The sequence below is a fragment of the Gobio gobio genome (assembly GCF_949357685.1).
Source record: "Gobio gobio genome assembly, chromosome: 8".
Classification (NCBI taxonomy): Eukaryota; Metazoa; Chordata; class Actinopteri; order Cypriniformes; family Gobionidae; genus Gobio; species Gobio gobio.
The window spans coordinates 21,964,842-21,987,701 of NC_137114.1; the positions used below are offsets into that span (position 1 = coordinate 21,964,842).

General features: G+C 37.3%; 1 protein-coding gene across 2 annotated transcripts in view; it reads right to left on the minus strand.

Moving 5' to 3' along the window:
* Window positions 1-410: 410 nt before the first annotated feature.
* Window positions 411-22,860, minus strand: part of aplp1 (amyloid beta (A4) precursor-like protein 1) — a 76,574-nt gene continuing 54,124 nt past the window's right edge. Inside the window, exons 3-17 of one of the 2 annotated variants that reach the window (XM_079823681.1) lie at window positions 20,865-21,847; window positions 17,008-17,120; window positions 16,483-16,679; window positions 13,606-13,919; window positions 13,192-13,319; window positions 13,009-13,083; window positions 9,846-10,004; window positions 9,369-9,497; window positions 7,526-7,625; window positions 7,274-7,441; window positions 7,115-7,138; window positions 6,910-6,977; window positions 5,934-5,999; window positions 5,198-5,341; window positions 411-3,403 (exon numbers count right to left, since the gene is read on the minus strand). In XM_079823681.1, coding sequence (XP_079679807.1) covers window positions 3,302-3,403; window positions 5,198-5,341; window positions 5,934-5,999; window positions 6,910-6,977; window positions 7,115-7,138; window positions 7,274-7,441; window positions 7,526-7,625; window positions 9,369-9,497; window positions 9,846-10,004; window positions 13,009-13,083; window positions 13,192-13,319; window positions 13,606-13,919; window positions 16,483-16,679; window positions 17,008-17,120; window positions 20,865-20,994 — 1,917 coding nt within the window. In that variant the 5' untranslated portion in view covers window positions 20,995-21,847 and the 3' untranslated portion in view covers window positions 411-3,301. The remainder of the gene's footprint in view (window positions 3,404-5,197; window positions 5,342-5,933; window positions 6,000-6,909; window positions 6,978-7,114; window positions 7,139-7,273; window positions 7,442-7,525; window positions 7,626-9,368; window positions 9,498-9,845; window positions 10,005-13,008; window positions 13,084-13,191; window positions 13,320-13,605; window positions 13,920-16,482; window positions 16,680-17,007; window positions 17,121-20,864; window positions 21,848-22,860) is intronic. The other variant, XM_079823680.1, reaches the window with a different exon arrangement.

Genomic DNA, 22,860 nt, shown 5'->3' on the forward strand with positions numbered 1-22,860 from the left:
AGAAATGGATTTCATTTGTATCTTTATTCTATTGTATTTATTTGTGCTGTTGTTAGTAATTTGTTTATTTGTTAATTACTGATTGTATACTTGTCTTTTTAAAAATCCAATTCAAAGTTTGAAATCAATCTTGTGCAATTGCAACAAAATTAACCCATTGTAAAATTACAAATATATTAAGCGAGTCGAATGTGGACAAGGTCAAACTGGAAGCCATGTTAATCTTGGACTAAATCGGCCACCGTAGGAGTTAAAACGAAATCGGAATTGAGAGGAACAGAAACTAATATTCACTGGATGGTCATATACCTTTTCAAGTGTAGCTTTAATAATGACCAGAAGCATGCTGACAGGATGACGCTGTTCACAATAACCCCTACTATTCCAAAAGTTAAAAGCTGTAGTCAAATTGTGTGGGTCATTTATTATTTTATTGTCATTTTAATGCAAGTACAACAAGCCAGATCAGTTCACAGGGTGCTTGCTCTTACAATACATGTCAATTAAAAATACAACACATTATTTGGCCTTCCAATCATATCCAGAACATGTCTTTGGTGAAATTAAGAATGATTCCAGATCAGCTTCTCTCATTGCATTGGTTTCAGTAGCTTAATGACAAATTCTTTGAAGTTCCTTAAAGCACCAGTTCACCAAATTACATCTTTACTTTTAAAGTAGCCAATTATTTGACATTATTAAGCTGTATCTTCAATACATGCTAGTAATTTGAAAGATAAAATTGGGGCGTAGGATGTTCAACACATTAGATCCAGGCTAAATGCGTTTCCATCTTAACCTTCACTGATTGATTCTTCAGTAATGAATTCAGCAAGACAAGAAAAGATTTTGAAGTACTGATGAATGGACACAAATGAGTCAATCTGGATACAGTTGTGCTCTCAGTTAATTAGTTTAGTTTAAAAGCATGATGTTGATCAGACCCGTTCAGTGTTTAACGTCCAAATCTATATAGCAAATGACCCAAACTCCAATTAATATTGACTTAAATAAAAAATACATATAATTAAATCCAAAACACAGCATTGAAAAAGACAATAATGCAGCAGTTAAAACATCCGTAAGTTCGTTTACATTTCTATTGGTTCAGGATAAGAGAGGGATGAGTCATCTCAGCCGAGAGAAGACGTGTATAAACATAAAATCAATCCCTACTGAATACATTGTCTTAAATCTGCCTGATGCTGGTACGAAATCTCGAGAGACCTAAATTAGGGCATCAAACCACAATGTGAACTCATCACAATTCATAAATACACCTCAGAGCCATCAAGACTACAGCAGGCCATCTACGATCCGTTTTAAGTGCAATGAGCATCTGGTGCCATGTGTTGAATTAGGCCAGTCTAACCTGGAGAGATTTATGAACCATTATGCTTCTAATGATGCTTTAAAAATGAGTAGTACGCCTTGAAGCTTCTGTTCAATCAAATGTTCCAGAACTGTGAAGTTGTTGAGGCTAAACGGAGCATTTTTTGTGGTTTTGGTTTCGGTTCAGGTATGTTCAACTGGGACTGTTCCAGAACAGGAAGACAAAAAAAGGCAATACAAACGATCATGTCATTATGTTTGGTGCATCTTGACTTGATAAAATATAATAAATATAAGCTAAGATTACACAGGACGGAGTTTGGTTTGGTTTATATAAAAGTGTAGTTTTGGACTGAAGAAATGAAACACAAACGTACTGGGCCCACATTTTGGTTTAACTTCTGTTGATATGTCACGTAATATAAACACATAATGATTCCGTATTCCTCGCATAAACCTGTTAGTTCTACTATTAAAAAGATTTAGGGCAAGACATGTCCTTTCTACAACAGGCTAACAGTAAATTGTTGTGTTTACGTTATTTGTGTCACAGCGATGGACACCCCAAAATGTTATTTAAAATTTCTATCATGTACTAGAACAGAAATGCTATAGACAGACAACTCTTTATTACCTTCTACTTTAAAAACAAACAAACTTGATTTTCAGGCCTTAGTGACACTTAGTGTAGAAACTTAAACCAGTTTTGGAATCAGTCAAAGTTGTTTACCACCCTTCACAGGTGACATTATACTAGTTTCAGTCACGCAACACAATCCCTCGACAGTTAAATCAACTACTGTATGAAAACGGAGCGATTAGCTAAGCTAACTAACCTACGCTCTAACCGCTGTGGTGTTAGGAGGAATGGTGAATGGAGCCTATGTCTACCGAAGATACATTCAGTCAGGAGTTACCGTGTCATTTTTCTTGTGCTGGTTTATACAACAGTCCGTTTTCATTCAGCCATGTTAGGAAATGTTTCGTTCTCTGTGTGAGCAGCACAAGGTCATCTTTATGTCCACACGTTGCGTCGATACAAATTAATGATAGAAACGTCTATTCGAGTCACGTCTTTAGTTATGTACACGTCATTGTTGCACTGTGATATTTTCATTTTTATCAAAAAGCAAGAAACAGGACCAACACAAGTACGTTATAGCATCATACACCAAATTTTGCATGCTTTTCTTTACGCGTATGGACTTCGGATTACTTAGAATTGACTTTTAAAGAAGCAATACCAGAAAAATATTCTAAGCTTTAGGGTAGTATTGTTGAATGAACGTTCGTGGTACATTTAAAACACTGATTCAGTTTCTTACGGTGTGATTGAGACTAATAATCTACCGGAATGTTTGATGGTTTAGTTATAAGTGAATATAAACCTAGTTCCTTTTGAAGTCTTATTAAAACAGAATGAGTCTAGCAGTTTATTTTCTAAAATGACCTGAAGTGTTGTCTTAGAGGGCCAAAATGTCTCGATTTCCCTCCCGGGTTTCTGTAGTGAACTTAAAAATATATTATTTCATTCATATCACAGTTTCATCATGAAATAAACTCTGCTTTGAAAATAGAAATGACAAAACAAACCATTCATGTCGAACATGTTTAGCTTCTTTGAAACACTTAATTCATTCAGAAAAGAATGTGACACTATTCCAAGATTTTAAAACCGCCGAACATGCTCGGCACGGCCACACCCTCATGAACAAAAGCAAAAACCGGGGGATAAAGGAGCTCTCGGTTGTCTGCGGATTCTCTTATTAGTGTTCTCTCTCCCTGATGAGAGAGTAGTATGCAAACGTTTTACTACAAACTCCCTATTTACGTGCCGGGTTTGTTGTACATTTTAAACATCGGTCATATAGACATACATACAGTACGAGGGAGAGGTTGTAGTGGAAACCCCAATCAAAAAACGGGAGGCGAGAGATGAGGGCATGGCCTTGAGACTGCAGAGCCCTCCTCAGTTCATTTGCTCGAAGAATTTGTAAGTGGGGTTTTCATAGCCGTGATTCTGCATCTTATTGAGCTGTCTTTCCTCGGGGGTCAGCATGGGGTCGACCTGCTGGGAAAGAGACGGACAGATAGGGAAAGAATCGCTTAAAATGGAGCATAAGTGAATTTAAATGAGAAAAATTAATGAACAGAACGATTTTATTAAGTTGGCCATGAGAACTGAAATCATTACGGCAGGCACAACTGAGCAAGTTTTCCATATGGAAAAACGTATCATTATTAGAGACTTATGCCATATATTAGGGAGTTACTATGTATAGAAACATATTTGCTGCAATCTGCATATGTATGTATTTCTACAAATACACAAAGATCATCATTATCCATTGCATAATGCTTAATTCTGTCAAAATATTTGTTATCATTTATTATCATTTAACATAAATATAATTATCTACCATGTGTGTATAATGATCTAAACTGATACTTGATTACTGTCCATTTCTGAGTAAAAAAATTATTAAAAAGATATCTCTTTATAACTACTGATTATGTCTTAAAATCTCGCCATTGTGACTTTATGTCCAGGTTTCACAAACAGGGTTTAGATTAAGCCAGGATTAGGCCTTTGTTCAATTAGGATATTTAAGTAGATTTTTATAAACATGCCATGGAAAAAATCATTACTGGTGTGCATCTTGAGACAAAACAATGGCACTGATATATTTTAAGATAAGTCAGTGCAAGTTGCTTTCAGTTAAAAAAGCTCAAACGTGTCTAGGACTAGCTGAAGTCTTGTCTGTGAAACCGGGGCTATATCTCACAAATGAGACCATTTCTCATAATTGTAATTATATCTCATAACTGCTGCTGTAGATTACACAAATGGATATTTTCTTATTTTTAACTTTATTTTATGTTCTGCTCTTATGCTCTTTTAATTTCAACTCAAATTAAACAAATTAGTTCAATCAAATGAACTTTGATGAGTATTTAGAACTTTCTTTTTCTTTTGAGTTCACAAAACTGACACATTTTAAGTGATCTGAATTGTTTCATTGTTTAGATTTTTTATGAACTTGTTTCTTTTAATTTACACAAACTTAAATTGAACTGAAACTGGGCTGGGATTTATATTTCCCAGCATGCTTTGCCATGCCACTTGGAAGGGAGAGTAAATGCTAAAATTAAGTGTTATTTAATGTTTTTTTTGTGCAATATTAATGCTAAGGTGGGGATTTAGCATGTTTAAAGTTTTGCTATGCTGTTTTAGAAGAGTTTCTGTTATGTTGGGGTTACCATTATGGTGATGAGTGGGGCATGAGCTTAGTTTGAGAACAGATATACAGTTAAATATTCTATATTGCTGTACTCATTCAGCAAGTGCTATGCTATGCTATGCTATCGCTATCAAAGCATTGTGTTACCAATTAGCAAGGTAGCATTTATTGAATTAGCTAATTGAAGCTAGCCAAGTTTCCACTACTAAAAATAACATTGAAGTTGATCATTTTAATTTAAATGTATGAATTGCTCTTACTCAAATATTTGAAGTTCAGAGAAATTAAAATGCATGAGTACAAAATAAAAATCTGCAAGTTCTGCTTACTTAAACTTTACTTAAAATAATTTGATGTAACCGATTGCCTCGATTTTTTTGAGTTTTGCTCAAAAGCAAGTTTTGAGTTTTGCTTTACAGTGTAGTTGTTACTTCCTCATGTTCTATGGAAATCAATAGCCAAATTTGATTATTACCTGAATGGGTCATGATATATTTACATGAGGCTGTCACATTAAAAACCACAAACACAGCCTAAAGCCAAAGTGATGTCAGGGTTTGGCCCCATTTTTTTTGGGACTTCAAAAACAATCCATTTCGACATCCTATCAGCTGAACTCTCACCTCTACTATGCCATGGCTGATGGTTCCATATGGCTTACGGCGGACTAGCAACAAGCTGATGACCATAACCATAGCGATGGCCACGGCAACCACCAGCAGCCCCACCATTGCCCCACGGTTAAAGGTCTCCAAAACGTCCGGCTGCTGTGATAGAAAAAAATATTTAAAAAATTAAGGAAATGAGTTTCACATTCACTAGTACTGTATACAGGGAACATATTAGCACCTGAGGGGGGCATTACTTTTTGCATAAAATGGAAATGTATCCTACTTATTCATCTACTGCTCTATTTTACTTTTATACCTGTCAGAACTGTTGCAACTCAACTAAGCATATACAGTAGTAAAATTATTTAAAGGTAAGATAGGCCATTTTGGAGAGGCTTGAAATAGCAAGCTAGCTTTGAAAGCATAATATCCCACATGATCAAACCGAATGCAATGATTGGACAAACATTTTTTTTGTTCCTGAGACTTCCACAGAAGATAAATGTAATTTTTTTTTACATACATATTTATATACCACTTCTATTATTGATTGCTATCAGGATGTGAAGAGAGTTTCAAACTGTATAACGAAAGGTGTTTAAGTGCTTTGCATTTACACTTACTAAACATAAAATAATGAGAAAAGGTTGGCACAGTCATTTTCCAAGAGATAAAAGAAGAAAACTAGACATTAGACTTCACAACACAAATGCATTCACTTCACAAATGAAAGCCTTTAGATGCTCACCAGCTCATCTCTCTGGATTCCTGGGGACTTGTAGACCACCTGCTTCAGCTCTACAGAGGTGTTGATCTGAGGAACACAGCAACACTGAGTTAATTGTGTTGGATTAAAAAAAACATTTTCATTTCTTCTTAAGCTTTGTGTTAAAAAGTATTAAGGAATTATGTCAATCTATGTTAGAGAACATTTTTATAAGAGAAAAATGATCTGTGAAGTTTTTGTTCATTCAAACTCTGATGATGACATCCAGTGGTAAAGTTGCAAAACTGCAGGAATCCCACACTGTTTTGTTCAGAATAACATACTGACATACTACTCTATTACTCCGATACATAGTACGTATTATACTTTGCATAGTGTGCAAATTTTCTGTTTCAATATACTTACATTTTACAAAATGTGCTTTTTACAACAGATCACACGGTGTGAGATACAGTATCCCAAAATGCAATGCTCTTGATTATACTGTACCTTCCATTTCCACCAGAAGGACATTTTTAATGAAACTGAATAAAAACCAAAGTTGGACACCACTGACATTAGGGTTGAATGAATAATCAATATAAAATTGTGATATGGCTTTAAAACCATAAAGGCTGCAATTTGATTAAATAAATATAGCACATTTCGGAGTAAAGTGCGACACACGTACACCACCCATTTCACCAGATTTATAATGAGAAGTACTTATAAACATGTTCCCAACAAAGAAGAAACTTTAAGGACTCCTTGCAGTTTGATGGTTTGCAGCTTAATCGTTTAATGTTTGAAATTTTAATTTAGAAAGCAAAGAAAACCTGGAGCTTTTTAAACTGCAATTGTATTTTTTATCAGAAAAATATGACCCCCCCACACAGTTTTAAATGCGGAATAAGTAGGAAGCAGGTAAAATATTGTGCAAGTCACTTAAGTAAGAAAGCACAATACTGTACATAAACATGTAAATGTGATATTTTGTGTCTGTAGAATTTGTCCTAACCTTCTCCTCATATTCATAAGTTGGTCCTCTCTCAGAGGTGGTGTAGTCATACTCATCTACTGATGACACTGTGGACAGACAGAAGAGTGACCTTACAGTTATGTAACTTCATATACACTGTACTGTAAATATATATATATAAAAAACAAACTATAACATGGATATATTATATTACAGGTAGTGTGATCAGAGCTTTAGGATTTACCTTTCTTATCGCTAGGCTGGGGCTCTACATTAACCAAAAAAAAAAGAGAAAGGATAAAGGATAGTCAGTATTTTGACTGTTAACATGCTCAACACTTTCTGTGTTAATCTCCATCCCCGTCATCATAATGCATGTTTTGTGTATGTGTGCATGTTGTACCGATGCGTGGTGGGTAGGGGCGGTTCTGGAAAGCTCTGTCCTCTTCCTCCTCATCATCTCGCTCTTCTTCGCTCTCAGCAGGAAGCAGCTCCTCTGTGGTGCGAGTCTCAGAAAAGGAAGTGGTCATGAGTTCGCTGATGTCCCCCCTCTCTGTTCTCACTAACTCCTCTGCAGAGACAGACAGATTGAGTGAATGATTTTGAGAACTATTAGACATTGAGGCAACAAAGGGCTCACGAAAACACATCTTACGGATTTCGTCGTGAAGTTTCTCAGCCAGGCTGGGGACTTTATAGAGCAGAGCCAGGCTTTCGTTCATCCTCTCTTCTATCACATGCAGGTGTGTGTACACCTTCAAACACAGAAATGAAATTGCTTTTTCATTCATTTTTGCGTCATCTGACAAGATCAAACAAGGAGTCAGCATCACAGTTACATCACTGCAGTTGCGTGCGCTCTATGGTGGCAGAAAAACAGTGGTAGCAAGTGGAGAAAAATAGGTGAGATCCACAGAATAAGGAAAAAAATGTGTTCTTGTGTTTTTGGATGTCAGTTCTGGAAGGTGACGTCAAGCTTGACTGTCAGCTGATCAGGTCTACCTATAGGAATACGACGTCTATCACAGCATACATATGTATAAGCTCCTTCAGTACTATCAGCGTTATCCAGAGCTCAATTACCCTCCTCCATCCCCAGCTCCTCCTCTCGCCCAGTCAGGATTTTGTATTCTGATTCCCCTTGAATCAGACTAAATTCCTGAAGTATTGTGTAAATTTTATATCGACATTAATGATATCTGCAATACATTATGTTGGTTCTGTTCTGTTTACCCTAAGGCTGTGTGTCCACCTAAGCGTTTTTTCACGCAGCTGGCTGGCGTATTCAATTGTTTTCAATGGGAGCGGCGCGTTTTTAGAACACCATGAGCGTAACGAGGCGCTGAGCGAGTATTTCACGCTCAAGCGCTGAGCGCTCAGCGTTTTTTACTGGTCGCCTAGAGTTGAAGAATGTTCAACTTTGAGGAAAACGCAGCGCTCATCACTGTCACTTTTCACCCAGCCGTCCAATCAGAGTGGAGGAGGGGCGGGACAAATACAACACCGACCAACCGCAACATTCTGCTTGTACTGTACAACGTCAACGGATGACAACAAGCAGTGTAATAACGGAACAAAATCATTTAAAACAAAAGCCAGAGCAAATACTTTACATTGTATCAACATTTTATATAGAATCAATACAGAAAAAAACATCTGTGAAATGAGATACTAGTAACACTTTCGCGGATATTCTGTATCATAACAAGCAGAGTCTCAACTGAAAAAAACGTTGCGCTGCCAAAACGCTCTCAAGCGCCCACAGGGAGGCGTTTTCAGCAGAGCGCCTAGCGTTTTCAGCTGGATAAAAACGCTTTGGTGGACACGCGGCCTAAGGGGGGTTATTGCTGCTCTCTTGCCCAGAACAGAACCATACCACCAATCCAAACTGTATGCTAATAGTCAATCAATCATCTTTGACGATAGTGGTCCTGACAGAAATTATGGTTTTTATAGAACACCGTCGTCGAAGACGCCCTTTGAAGCTAAACGCAGACTTTTATGTTTGCAAGCCATTAAACGGACAGACTGGACTTCTGTATCCTGTATTCTCTTCTGAGAAAGAAGAAAAATCTGAAGAAAAATGGCTTTCCTAACAATTTTTTTTCTAGATTTTATTCTTTCTCTGAATTGTGAGACATAAACTATACTATACTTTATTCTGTGGCAGAAACAAGCTTCCCAAGACTATTACTGCAGGACTGTCACTTTCAACCACCAGGTAGGCTCCGCCCACAAATCATCACTGTTTACAAACACCAAAACTGTCTTTTCCTGTCATGCTGTGCTAGGTAGCAACGCCTACACTGAAATCTCATTGGTCCAAAATCCTGACTCACGTAGCAGTATCTTAAAAATCACGTATGTTCTGATTCACTGTGATTTTGTCAGGACAGAAACTAATTATTGTCTTGGAAACTTGTCCTGTTGAGTCAGGTTAGGATGCAGTGATAAATAAAGAGACGAATGGAAGAACAGATAGAGATAGTGTCTCAAACCTGGAATTTCATCTGCTCAGCCTTTTGGGGGTCGGCTGACTCGATGTGCTGGTAATGACGTAGAGTGTGTCGTCTGTCCTTCTGCTCTGCGGCCATATAACGCTTCAGAGCCTGAAGCACACGGTCCGGCTGTGTGTTTGTGTGTGAAGGAGAAAAAGCAAAAACAGAGAGAATTGGACAATATTTAATACATGAACATGCTATCACTTATGAGAGGATAAGCAATAGATTAACAATAAAGAAATACAATTTAAAAAAGAGTTTCTGATTTGACCTAATATAAGAAATCTAACATTACCCTGGATGTATTACTGATTCTGTACAGATATATCTATGAAATATACTATCTTTTCTTGTTCTTAATATTGTTCTTTATTACTTTTCCCTTTGCTAATACAACTGAACTAATTTATTTTTTTCTTTAAATATTGTATTGTGCTAATATTCTCGTAGCAGTTCTCAGTTAAAGGGACGGACCTGTGGAGGGTCGCTCTGCACAGCACTCAGGTAGCTCTCCAGAGCCAGTCTACGGTTGTTATTCAGGGTGGCAACCACACGGGCCAGGTGCGTCTCCACCAGCCTCTGCCTCTCGCCGGCTACCTGCTCCTCAAGGGTCTGTAAAACAGACTGGAAATGCTGGGAAAGAGAAAGGGAGAGAGATGGAGAACAATTTGAGAATAGTCACAGACTGTAAACACATGTCAACATTCGCTATACATTTTACTTTTGTATTGTGACGTATTGGGAGAGAACAGGATGTTCAACAACAAAAAAATGTAGGGCAGGACAGGATTTGTATCCAACAGGACTTGATTGGAGTGTTTAAAGTGGTATTTGTATAACAACATGTTGTAAGAGGTGTATAACAAAAGATCTGAATGCAAGTTCACTTCTAAAACACAGCACCCACTTTTGAAGATTTTTTCTTTGGGATGTAGAGGATAAAGATCAAGTTCACCAATAAGAAATATATCATTATTTAATGATAACATATGCAAAGTCCTCATGAAACATAATTTTCAAACTATTTTACTTCAAAAATCTGTTTCAGGAAAAAAAAGTTGGTTTGGACTTGATTTTGACCTTCATAACTGATTGGATTGTGACCCTACGGAGCCCTGAACATGACATGCGTGAAAAATTATGTATATTGTGGCCATGAATTAATAATTAATTCCCATGATTTACTAAGACATCAGCACATTTTACTAATTAGTTCCCTCATTTTAATAAATCGTGCACGATATAATAACTTTGTTTTACTAGATCGTGGCCACATTGTAATAATTTGTTCCTTTGTTTTAGTCAAATCAAAAACGAGAGAATTAATTAGTACAACGTGGCCACGACTTACTAAATTCGTGCCCATGAAAATATGTATATTTTTGTCCGCATATCATGTGCGGGGCTCCGTATCAACCACCCTGATCAACGACACTGTGAACTATGCCAATGCGGTGAGGTTATCCAGTCATAACAAAGGTCATATAAAGGAACAGAAGGACAAAGTTATGACTGTTTTTGGTTCAAGAAGAAAAAAAAATGTCTCAAAAGTGTAGAATATGACCCCTTTAACAGATGCACACTATCAAAAGTTTGGGGTCGGTAGGATTCTTGATAACACTTTATTTCGATGGTCCCTTTTGAACATTTTGTTTACTATAAGTAACTTTGCATGTCAACTTATTCTACCTCATATCTACACGTAGAATAACTACATGTCAACGTATTCTAACCATAGGCCTACCAGTCTACTAATACTCTACTAACACTCTAATGGAGAGTTAGTAGGCATGTAGGTGCAACGTTACTTATCGACAATGCGTTAAAGCAGGGGTGTCCCGCAGCGTGTCTATTAAAATATATTATATGTGGCCCGCCACGGATAATTGACAAATCGTGCAGTTCCACGATGTCAACGCAAGGTGGCAGTACTAGATTTTAGGCCAGGGAAACGAAACAGCGCTACTTGAGCTCTGCGCAACTCGTGAGCTCTAACTCTGAACAAATGTGTTTACCTGCTGAGTGTCTTGATCACATGACCACTAAACAGCCCCTGAGAAGCGTTCAAGTTCGGCGCAGAGGTCCCCGATTTGATTTCATTTAAATCCAGTTAAACAGCACTGACTTAATCAACAACACTAACGTGCAAATCAGTTGAGCCGATTCAATTCAAATACTTTTCAAACTGTGGTAACACTACCTGTAACCGAGGTAATTTGTCAGAAATGTAGGTTAATATCTCATTTCATTTCATTTGTAATGTAGACATGTATTAAATAAGTAATAAAGGCCAAATTGCAGACTATTTTTGTTATAAACTTGCAGATTTGTGCATTTGTATTTATTTGTTTATAGACAAAATACCTTAAAGCCATTCTAGATTTAGAAATATATATATATTTTTTAACTTTTTGCCTTGTGTGCACTGCAAAAAATGCTGTCATTTAGTATTTTTGTCTTGTTTCTAGTATAAATATATACAAAAATTCTTAAATCAAGATGCATTTACTAGATAAGTCATTAGATATTTTTTCTTGTTTTCTGGAAAATAAATTGAAATTGAAGTGAGTTTTTGCTTAAAACAAGCAAATATATCTGCCAATGGGCTAAGAAAAATAATGTTTCTGTTTGGAATCTTGTTTATTGTGTCCCAAACAGAAACAAGATTATTTTAATCATCCATTGGCAAAAAAATTAGTTTGTTTCAAGCAAAAACTCAATTCATTTTGATTTTTTCCCCCAGGAATCAAGAAAAAATATGTAATTTTCCTTAGTAAAAGCATCTTGATTTAAGAATTTTTAGATATTTGGACTGGAAAAAAGACAGAAATACCAAGTAAGAAAAGTATTTGTAATGTGGTTTTACCTGTGGTGATCTAAATAGAGCACTTATTAAATTGAGTCTGAGTCTGTACTCAGTAATAATATTTAAATTTCAAACTTTAAAACCTTTTGGTTGATGAAAGTTTTACATAAATTGTTAAATATCTATAAATGTCCTGTGTCCTATCTCAAGCTACTCTACTGTCAGCTCAAGCTTTTATCAAATCTGTCATGTTTCTAAGAAACAAAACAGGTCATATTTATATATATATATATATATATATATATATATATATATATATATATATATATATATATATGTATATATATATATATATATATATATATATGTATATATATATATTTCACCAATCATTATTTGATAAAAAAAATACAGTTAAAACAGTAATATTGTGAGATATTATTACAATTTAAAACAACTGTTTTCTATTTTAATGTTTTAAAATGTAATTTATTCCTGTGATCAAAGCTTCCGAATAATTAGTCCAGTGTCACATGATCCTTCAGAAATCATAAATCTATTATGACGATTTGATGCTCAAGAAACATTTCTCATTACTATCAATGTTCAAAAATGTTTTGTTCATGATTCTTTGATAAACAAAAAGTTCAAAAGAACAGCCTTTATTTGTAATATAAATCTTTAGTAACATTATTAATGTATATTCAGTGCATCTTTGCTGTTTAAAAGTATGAATTTCTTTCAAACAAAAAAATCTTACTGGCCCCAAACTTTTGAACGCTAGTGTAAAAGTAGCCTACACGACTGAAACAACTATTGTGTTTATTTTACCTCATTCAGCGCCTGGCGGTCGGACTTGGGCAGGTTCTTTGACTGGTTGTCTGCCTCGGCCCACTCCTTCATGATCTGCATGCACAAATAAAGTCACATGATTCTATTCCTTCTGACACACTCTTCCGGGTCACATAAGGACTTAAAGGTCTACGCATAGCTAAAAGGTCATGCCTGCCTCACCTCATTGATGCGTTTCATTCGCCGTTCCTCCAGGTCCATCTTGGCACGCAGGAAGTTGGCATGTTCACTGTCGTCGCCCGGCATCTCGAAGTAAACATCCACGCCATCTGTAGGACGAGGAGTGGGCACTACCGACAGGAGAGAAAGAGAGTTAATTAAGCACCGATCAGTGATTATTCAATCAATATTAATCTATCAAAGAGGGAAAGAAGGATCACTACAGCTCAGTGAGACTGAAGTAGCGTCAATACAAGCAGTGTGTTAACTTTAAACCTTCAACATTGCTGTATATGAGCGGGACTAAAGAGGAAGCATTGAAAATGCAATATCATTTAACCTTATGCTGAGTGTCTGTGTGTGTGAGAGAGACAATTTATGACTCCTGACACATGAAATGTCAGTTGCAAGACTCACGGTTGTCCATCCGTGTTTGAGGTTGGGTGGAGGCTTTGGCAGTCTGGAGGTTCTTGTCGTAGTAGAAGTTGTCCATGTAGTCTTGGCCCTGGAAATGAGAGTCGATGGGATACTCGTACTCTTCTTGGTCCTTCACTGTTGTGGCGGCTTCCTCTAACTCAGCTGCCTCTTCTTCATTGCCTTCCTCCCCCTCCTCCTCCTCCTCTTCCTCCTCTGCTTCTTCCTCCACTACCTCTTCCTCTTCTTCCTCCATGTCATCTTCCTCCATGTCCGTCTCAGGGGAAGGACTGGGAGTGGGTGGTGTCGTTTTCACACTGATCGAGTGGGAAGGATTTTAAAATTAATTGGTTTTTTAACACATTTTGTCAGTCGAGGTCAAGGTGCAATCAGTGTCTGATTCTCAAAGGAATGACTCTAATGAGATGATTCATTGTAGTGAATCAAACTACAATGCAACCAGTGTGGTCTATTTCCTGAACGACTCTTCTGAGCGAATTATTTTTGATGAATCAAATATACAACACGACCATTTTAGTCTGATTCTTAAATGGATTTCTCATATGAGTTGGTTCTTTATAATTAAATACAGTGCAACCAGTGTAGTCTCATTCCTTAAAAACAATTGACTTATGAGGCCATACTTTTTAGTGAATCAAACACATACGGTGCAACCAGCATAGTCTGAGGCTGCGTTCCACTCCGAATTTTTATGCCCTTCAATCGCTAACTTCCCCCTCAAGTCTCGTGGACTCGGATTTGAGTGTCGACTACTGGTGGAACTTGTGCATAAGGTTTAAATCAAACGCACTAAGCCCTTGATCACTTGGAATTCACCATGGAGCCGATTTGTTATTTAAACCCCTTTTTTACTTATGAATTTGTTTTATGCACCATTCTATATGCATATAAGTTGTTTGAGAAAATATATAAAATCCTATAGGTTCAGTCAAACCAACATTTAGTCAGACACCTTCAACAATTCACATTATCAGTTTATTCGCTATAGTTTAGAAAATGGTAATAAAATATGACAAGAACTCAAGAGTTAAACTGTGTCAGAACAAATTCATTTTGATAATGTCAGATAACTTTGATAGAAAGGTAGGTAATGGATTACAATCAACCAATTAGCTGTCAGCTGGTAGATAATACCAATTCAGGTCAACCAATTACCAAGCAATGCTTCATTTAGTTCAGTCAGTGGTGCAAAAGGTCACATTAGCAATTAAAGAAAAAACACTTGAGCAAAACATGGTCAGGTCAAAGAGTCTGAATAATTTTGGTCCCAAATTGTTTATACATTTTACTGGTAATCCACTGTATGAAGACTTTTTAGGTATAATATGTCACAGTTTACTTGATTTTGCTATCCTCACTTGCATAGATGAACTATAGTGTCCTGCACCCACTAGTAAAATATTATATCTGATTTTTTGGTTTTATTGTATATGAGCTGTTGGAGAAAAATCAAATTACACAAACTAAAAAAAATATTGATAGTATAAACTGTGAACATCAGGTAGTATTATGCGATTAAATCTCAAGGTAATTAATGTTTATACACTTCAGTTAAGCACGACCTGCTGTGACGTCACAATCACATTGAATTGTTGGATATGGAGCTGCTTGAGTACATCGGAGTAGACTCGCTCCCTATGTCAAAATCAAGGGGACAAGGGTCTCTCCAAATAATCTTTCCTCGTCCACTTCACGAAGTCAAACGCACTTAAAAATGGTGGCAGGGATTCCTTCGAGGGGACGTGTTTAGGGAATTTTGCGAGTTCGTGTCTTAAAGTGGAGTGGAACACAGCCTGAATCTTAAAATAAATGAATCTTTTGAGGTAATACTTTTTAGTGAATCAAACACATACAGTGCAACCAGTGTAGTTTGATTGCCAAACAAGAGTTGTTATTTTTAGTGTACCAAAAACGTACAGCTCAAAGAATGTAGGATGATTCCTGAATGAAAGCATCACATGAGTCGGTTCTTGATAGTGAATCAAACATACAGCGCAACCAGTCTGGTCTGAATCCTGAATGAATGACTCTCATGAGCTGACTGCTTTTAGTATGAAAATGGACGGAAGATTCATACGAGCCTGTTCATTTTAATGATCAAAAAAGAATCCAGCATAGTCCGATTCCTGAATGAATGACTCTTATGAGGTGTTTTTTAGTGAATCAAAATACACAGCAACCAGTTGTCTGATTTCTGAGCTAATTTGAGACGGTTCTTTTCAGTGAATCAAATACAGATTACAACTACAATAACTGTTAGACTTAAATGAGTTGAGTTAGGATACATTTTGCAAGAATTGTTTTAGGCTTGTTTTAGGTTTCACAGACAGGGCTTAGATTAAGCCAGGATTAGGCCTTAGTTTAAGTAGGACATTTGAGTCGCTTTTATAAATGTGCCTTAGAAAAAATAATTACTGGTGTGCATCTTGAGACAAAACAATGGCACTGATATATTGTAAGATAAGTTGCTTTCAGTTAAAACAGCTCAAACATGCATTTTAGTCTGGGACTAAGTTTAAGTCTGGTCTGTGAATGTATATATTAATCTCAATTGTATAATTTTTGTGGAATTACCTTTATATTTTCTTATTATTTATTCCTTAAAAGTACTAAAAGAATCATTAATGGAGCCGTTAAGGAACCAGAATCATGAAGAGGAACTGAAATCGGAATCGTTAAATTCTTTACCATCTCTAGTTATAAATGTCAAATATAACTGATGATAATTTAGGAGATTCAAACCTGCATTTAAACACTGTCCTATATGATCCTAATTATTAAAGTACGGATTAACAGTCAGTTATGGGGAAAATAAGGACTGTTCCCATATAAAGCGTTTTGACCACAAAACTTCTTCACCTGGTGATAACTTTTTCCCCCGTCATGGAGACGAGAGGTGTTGTTTCTCCTTGTACAGTGTCTGCAGTCTCCATCTCCCCCCGTCCACTCGATCCTGCCCTGCCGGGGCAACAGACGTACTCCACCCCACGGAAACGGTCACCGCACGGCAGCAACATCCCATAACTATGCAGCTCCAGACTGTCAGCTGTGCAAGCCTAATGAACAGGGCAAAAGATGAATGAGTGCAGCGGTGCTTTAAAAAAATGTGACGTGCATTATTTCTTTTTTTTATCTTTTTGTAATTGCTCGAACATGTCAGGGTGAAATGACCTATAAAACTCAAATGGAAAAACCTGGAGTACCAGGAGATAACTGGTGATAATGCAGAGAGGAAATGAGAAAAAGAAGATCATAGATCACAGCGGGGCGATTGCAATTTCACAGACATCACACTAACCATTAAAGATGTGAAGCTATTAAAGTTGAATTCCAGTTCTTTCAATACTTTTTCAGGTTGTAATTTTGTAAGCTTTTATTATTTACCGCTTTGGCAATGTTGTGCCAGTACACGTAGCTCTCACAAGAATCCATCTGCTCCTGGTGCAAGAAACGGCAGCGATCCGGGACCAAGAGTGCCTCGCTGACATACTCACCCACTGAGAGACAGAAAAGGAGTGAAAATCAGTCCAAAAAAAAAAAGGATTAATGAAGCATGAAGATACACCAGCATTCAAACGTTTGGGGTCAGTTTATATTCAACAAACACACATTAAATTGATCAAAAGTGACAGTAAAGACATGTATAATGATGTACATTTGAAAAAAATGCTGTTCTTTTGAACTTTCTATTCATCAAAGAATCCTGGAAAAACAGCTTCCAACTGTTTTTCAACACACAAATATAACATTATAGAACATTACTTTCAAACATATTAAAATAGAAAACATGAAAATATTTTAAATTGTACTTTTTACTGTATTTTTGATCCAATAAATGTATTTTTCAAAACACCCCCATTTTACGATAATGACTAGAAGATATACCGTAAATAAATTCCAAGACAAAAGAATGAGAAAATCGCTAGACAATACCAGAGATAAAAAAAAGTGGTGTTAGCATTTTTTAGAAAATGCCTACGTGAGCTGATGAGGCGAATATAAGAAGTGGCAAGTCGAAATATGTGCAGTATGTGAGCAGAAACCAAGGACAAAAGATCCTCAGAGCCAAACAGCTGCACAAGCATTACATATTCATCAACATTAGTACTGAGCCAACAGATTTATGATTTATTTATTTATTTCTGGTTGTGATATAACATATTTGTACGGCATTGCAGAGTACAATGCACTACGAAATGATGCTGTGTCTAATCTCAGAAACTTCATGTATGTTCTCACGATTTATTGTTAAAGGGCCCCTATTATACTATTTCTAATTTAGTTTTGGAGGTCTCCTACAACAGGTTTACATGCATCCTAGGTTAAAAACACTTTAATTTTCTCATAATATACAGTGCAGCATCACCTCTTTTCTAACAGTGTTTGAAACGGCTCAATAAAGGATATGATCTCTCTAAGCCCCTCCTTTCTAAGAGTCTACACTGCTCTGATTGGTCAGATGATCCAGTCTGTTGTGATTGGTCTAGTCTGATTGGTCAGATGATCCAGTCTGTTGTGATTGGTCTACTCTTCTATGATTGGTCAGATGGCTCAATCTGTTGCGATTGGTCTACTCTTCTCTGATTGGTTAGATGATCCAGTCTGTTGTGATTGGTCTACTCTGCTCTGATTGGTCAGACGGCCCAGTCTGTTGTGATTGGTCTGGTCTGGTCTGATTGGTCAGACGGTACAGTCTAGTTCAGTTGTAATTGGTCTACTCTTCTTTGATTGGTTAGATGATCCAGTCTGTTGTGATTGGTCTTCTCTGCTCTGATTGGTCAGATGGTCCAGTCTAGTTCAGTTGTAATTGGTCTACTCTTCTTTGATTGGTTAGCTGATCCAGTCTGTTGTGATTGGTCTTCTCTGCTCTGATTGGTCAGATGGTCCAGTCTAGTTCAGTTGTAATTGGTCTACTCTTCTCTGATTGGTTAGCTGATCCAGTCTGTTGTTATTGGTCTTCTCTGCTCTTATTGGTCAGACGGCCCAGTCTGTTGTGATTGGTCTGGTCTGATTGGTTAGCTGATCCAGTCTGTTGTGATTGGTCTACTGTGCTCTGATTGATTAGAAGATCCAGTTTGTTGTGATTGGTCTACTCTGCTCTGATTGGTTAGAGGATCCAGTCTGTTGTGATTGGTCTACTGTGCTCTGATTGGTCAGACGGCCCAGTCTGTTGTGATTGGTCTGGTCTTATTGGTTAGCTGATCCAGTCTGTTGTGATTGGTCTACTCTGCTCTAATTGGTTAGAGGATCCAGTCTGTTGTGATTGGTCTGGTCTGATTGGTTAGCTGATCCAGTCTGTTGTGATTGGTCTACTCTGCTCTAATTGGTTAGAGGATCCAGTCTGTTGTGATTGGTCTGGTCTGATTGGTTAGAGGATCCAGTCTGTTGTGATTAGTCTACTGTGCTCTGATTGGTCAGACGGCCCAGTCTGTTGTGATTGGTCTGGTCTGATTGGTTAGCTGATCCAGTCTGTTGTGATTGGTCTACTGTGCTCTGATTGATTAGAAGATCCAGTTTGTTGTGATTGGTCTTCTCTGCTCTGATTGGTTAGAGGATCCAGTCTGTTGTGATTGGTCTACTGTGCTCTGATTGGTCAGCAAGGCCCAGTCTGTTGTGATTGGTCTGGTCTTATTGGTTAGCTGATCCAGTCTGTTGTGATTGGTCTACTCTGCTCTAATTGGTTAGAGGATCCAGTCTGTTGTGATTGGTCTGGTCTGATTGGTTAGCTGATCCAGTCTGTTGTGATTGGTCTGGTCTGGTCTGGTCTGATTGGTTAGAGGATCCAGTCTGTTGTGATTGGTCTGGTCTGATTGGTTAGAGGATCCAGTCTGTTGTGATTAGTCTACTGTGCTCTGATTGGTCAGACGGCCCAGTCTGTTGTGATTGGTCTGGTCTGATTGGTTAGCTGATTCAGTCTGTTGTGATTGGTCTACTCTTCTCTGATTGGTCAGACGGTCCAGTCTAGTCCAGTTGTAATTGGTCTACTCTTCTCTGATTGGTCAGACGGTCCAGTCTAGTTCAGTTGTAATTGGTCAACTCTTCTCTGATTGGTCAGGTGGCTAAGTCTGTTGCGATTGGTCTACTCTGCTCTGATTGGTCAGATGGCCCAGTCTGTTGTGATTGGTCTAGTCTGATTGGTTAGCTGATCCAGTCTGTTGTGATTGGTCTACTCTGCTCTGATTGGTCAGGTGGCAAAGTCTGTTGTGATTGGTCTACTCTGCTCTGATTGGTCAGATGGCCCGGTATGTTGTGATTGGTCTGGTCTGGTCTGATTGGTTAGCTGATCCAGTCTGTTGTGATTGGTCTACTCTGCTCTGATTGGTCAGACGGTCCAGTCTAGTTCAGTTGTAATTGGTCTACTCTTCTCTGATTGGTCAGACGGTCCAGTCTAGTTCAGTTGTAATTGGTCTACTCTTCTCCGATTGGTTAGCTGATCCAGTCTGTTGCGATTGGTCTACTCTGCTCTGATTGGTCAGACGGCCCAGAATGTTTTACAGAGCTTGCCGGAAATTAAACGCCCATTACCATATCTGATTTTGTGCTCCAGAGGCTTCCTCTGCACTTGATACATAGTGATACGAACAGTACGATAATATCAGTTTTCCCATATCAATTCAAGCACGAGTCTTCATCTTTTGGAAGTGGATTTGCTTTCGGAAGGCAGAACACAGCGTCTTCTCAACATGTCGACAGCACAAACCAAAATCTTCCAGGCCTCAGCTACAACTACAGTGTTCGGGTCAAAGTAGACGCTGTTTACGGGCAGCCAATGAAGACTATAGGCTGGAATTATGCAAAATTGTTATAAATGGATTTAATCGTTTATAAATGGATAAATGGATGTATGCAAATTTGTTATAAACCTACATAGGTTCAAGCAGGAAGTAACACTGGAATTACTGACAAGACGTCTTTCTTTTGGGAGACAATAACTCCATTTATTGTGCACTTTGATCTATAAAACTTTGCAGACTTTTTACATTCAGCTATATTACACACTGCATGCAAGATAATATCCAAAAAAAGGGGCACTTTAAAATAACTGTTCACCAAATAAACGGAGTAAATAATGAACTGTTCCTTCAATTCATGTCCATCAAAGAATTGAACTGCAAAAACAGCTGTATGAACACATTATTGATTGAGGTTAATGAAACTACATGCGATAATGCTGTGTAAATCTGGTCTACACTGCATTCTTGATGGGATTATAAACTGTTCAGGATGTGTTTGTGACTCACGCAGACAACGGTAGGGCACGACGATGAAGGAGCGGGTCTGACAGTGGCCCCAGCCCTTCTTACACCAGCCTGGGATGGTCGCTGGAAATGAGGCCTCTTCCACATGAGAGATCTCCAGTCCTGGATACATCTGAAATACGGCGAGAACGACAGACACAAACACACGTGAGGAAAGAGCAGGGGACAGGAGTCAGGATCACAACAGTTGGAAGAATGACAGGGGAATAATACATTTAGCATGCAGAAAAGAATAAGAACAAGGGGAGGAGCAGGATTGGGACACAAATAAATAAAACCACTCCGGATAAGGATCCATGGAAGCCATTTGACCACAATTCGTCACTGCACAGTGAAATATTCAATTATTTCTGAAAATGTGCAACTGATTTTGTATTTTTTTAGTCTACTTTAAAATGTCATGGTTAATGAAATGTGTTAATTGGGAAATTCACTACCACAAAAAAATGTTATCCTCTACAACCATTTTTTTTTCAGTGTAGTTGCACATGGGAGTCTTTTTATATGACCATATAGCTAAACCACACATGCAATTAATAGCAAGCCAGATACATACATAATGGATGCTTCTTTTAGCCGATGGTTACTTTTTAATGCGAAACCTCTCATTTTACCACAAGAGGGAGTCGCTGAGTCAATCATGCCAGATAGGACTGCAGCACTTTACAGTTAATAAAGGAAGAAGAAAAACATTTCTGTGTTTGGCCAGCAGGAGGCGTCAGAAAACTCATTGCGTGTTATTCACGAATTTCCAAAGCAATTACACCTCACCTTCAAAACATGTTTGCAGGGGCACTGAGTCATACTGAATCATCTGTACATTATTAGGATTTATTTATGATTCAAAATAAAATCATGAACTGAATTACATAGGAGAGGGGATATAGGAAAAGAGGGGAAATGGATAAATATGTACGTATATTCAGAAATATACATGTGTATATTGTCACATTAGGTTTGTTTCACTATATATTTTTATATATAGATCAGATTCGACAAGACAAGGTCAGTTACACAAATAAAAAAAGTTGTGAGTAAAAATTCAACAAATGTTTTCTTCCAATATTCTGTCTTAGCTGGGCAATCGATTAATCGCGATTAATCGCATCCAAAATAAAAGTTTGCGTTTACATAATATACTGTGTATAATTATTATGTATATATAAATACACACTTCCTCATGTATACATTTAAGAAACATCAAACATGTACTACATATATTCATATAATTTATCTTATATATAAATATTTTATATATAAATATAAAATTATTTTTAAATATATACAGTAACTCAGTACACACACATATTATGTAAACACAAACTTTTATTTTAATGCGACTAATATATATATATATACACACACAGGATATATAACACAAAAAACCCCATTGACATTCTGTTATTATTCCATTTTTAATTTATTTAGATGAATTTGCTTAAACAATAAAAAATGTGCCTCATACCTAAGAAAACTGAGCTAAAGGGTTTGCACACACAATCTGCTGCATTTCAACATATTCATATTCACAATACAGGACAACCTTGAGTCCATTACTGCTTAGTTTTGACATATTTTTCAAATTAATGTAGAGTAATAGTATTCTTTGAAAAAGAGTATTGTCCTGGGTATATGTATGCATCAAATCCGTTCGCACTGGGCTGAAACAAGTGAGAGTGTAATCTTTCAGACATATGGAAAGGGATTATTATGTTCTAAACAAGCTTTGGCAATGAGGCCGCAGTCCACTGGCAGACTGCTAGTCTAAACCTCATCCAGCCAGAAGAATGACATATTCTTTGGCCTCTTCTTTCCATTTTGATGTCACTCGTGCCAGCTAGCTTATGTATATATCACTTCGTGCCAGGCTAGAATGCAGGCACAATAATGCTTTTAAAAGCCATTAGGCAGAATGACTGGTTGACTGGTTCAGCCCAGATTAGAGCACAACGAGGTGATTTTACACTGTGGAGCTAGG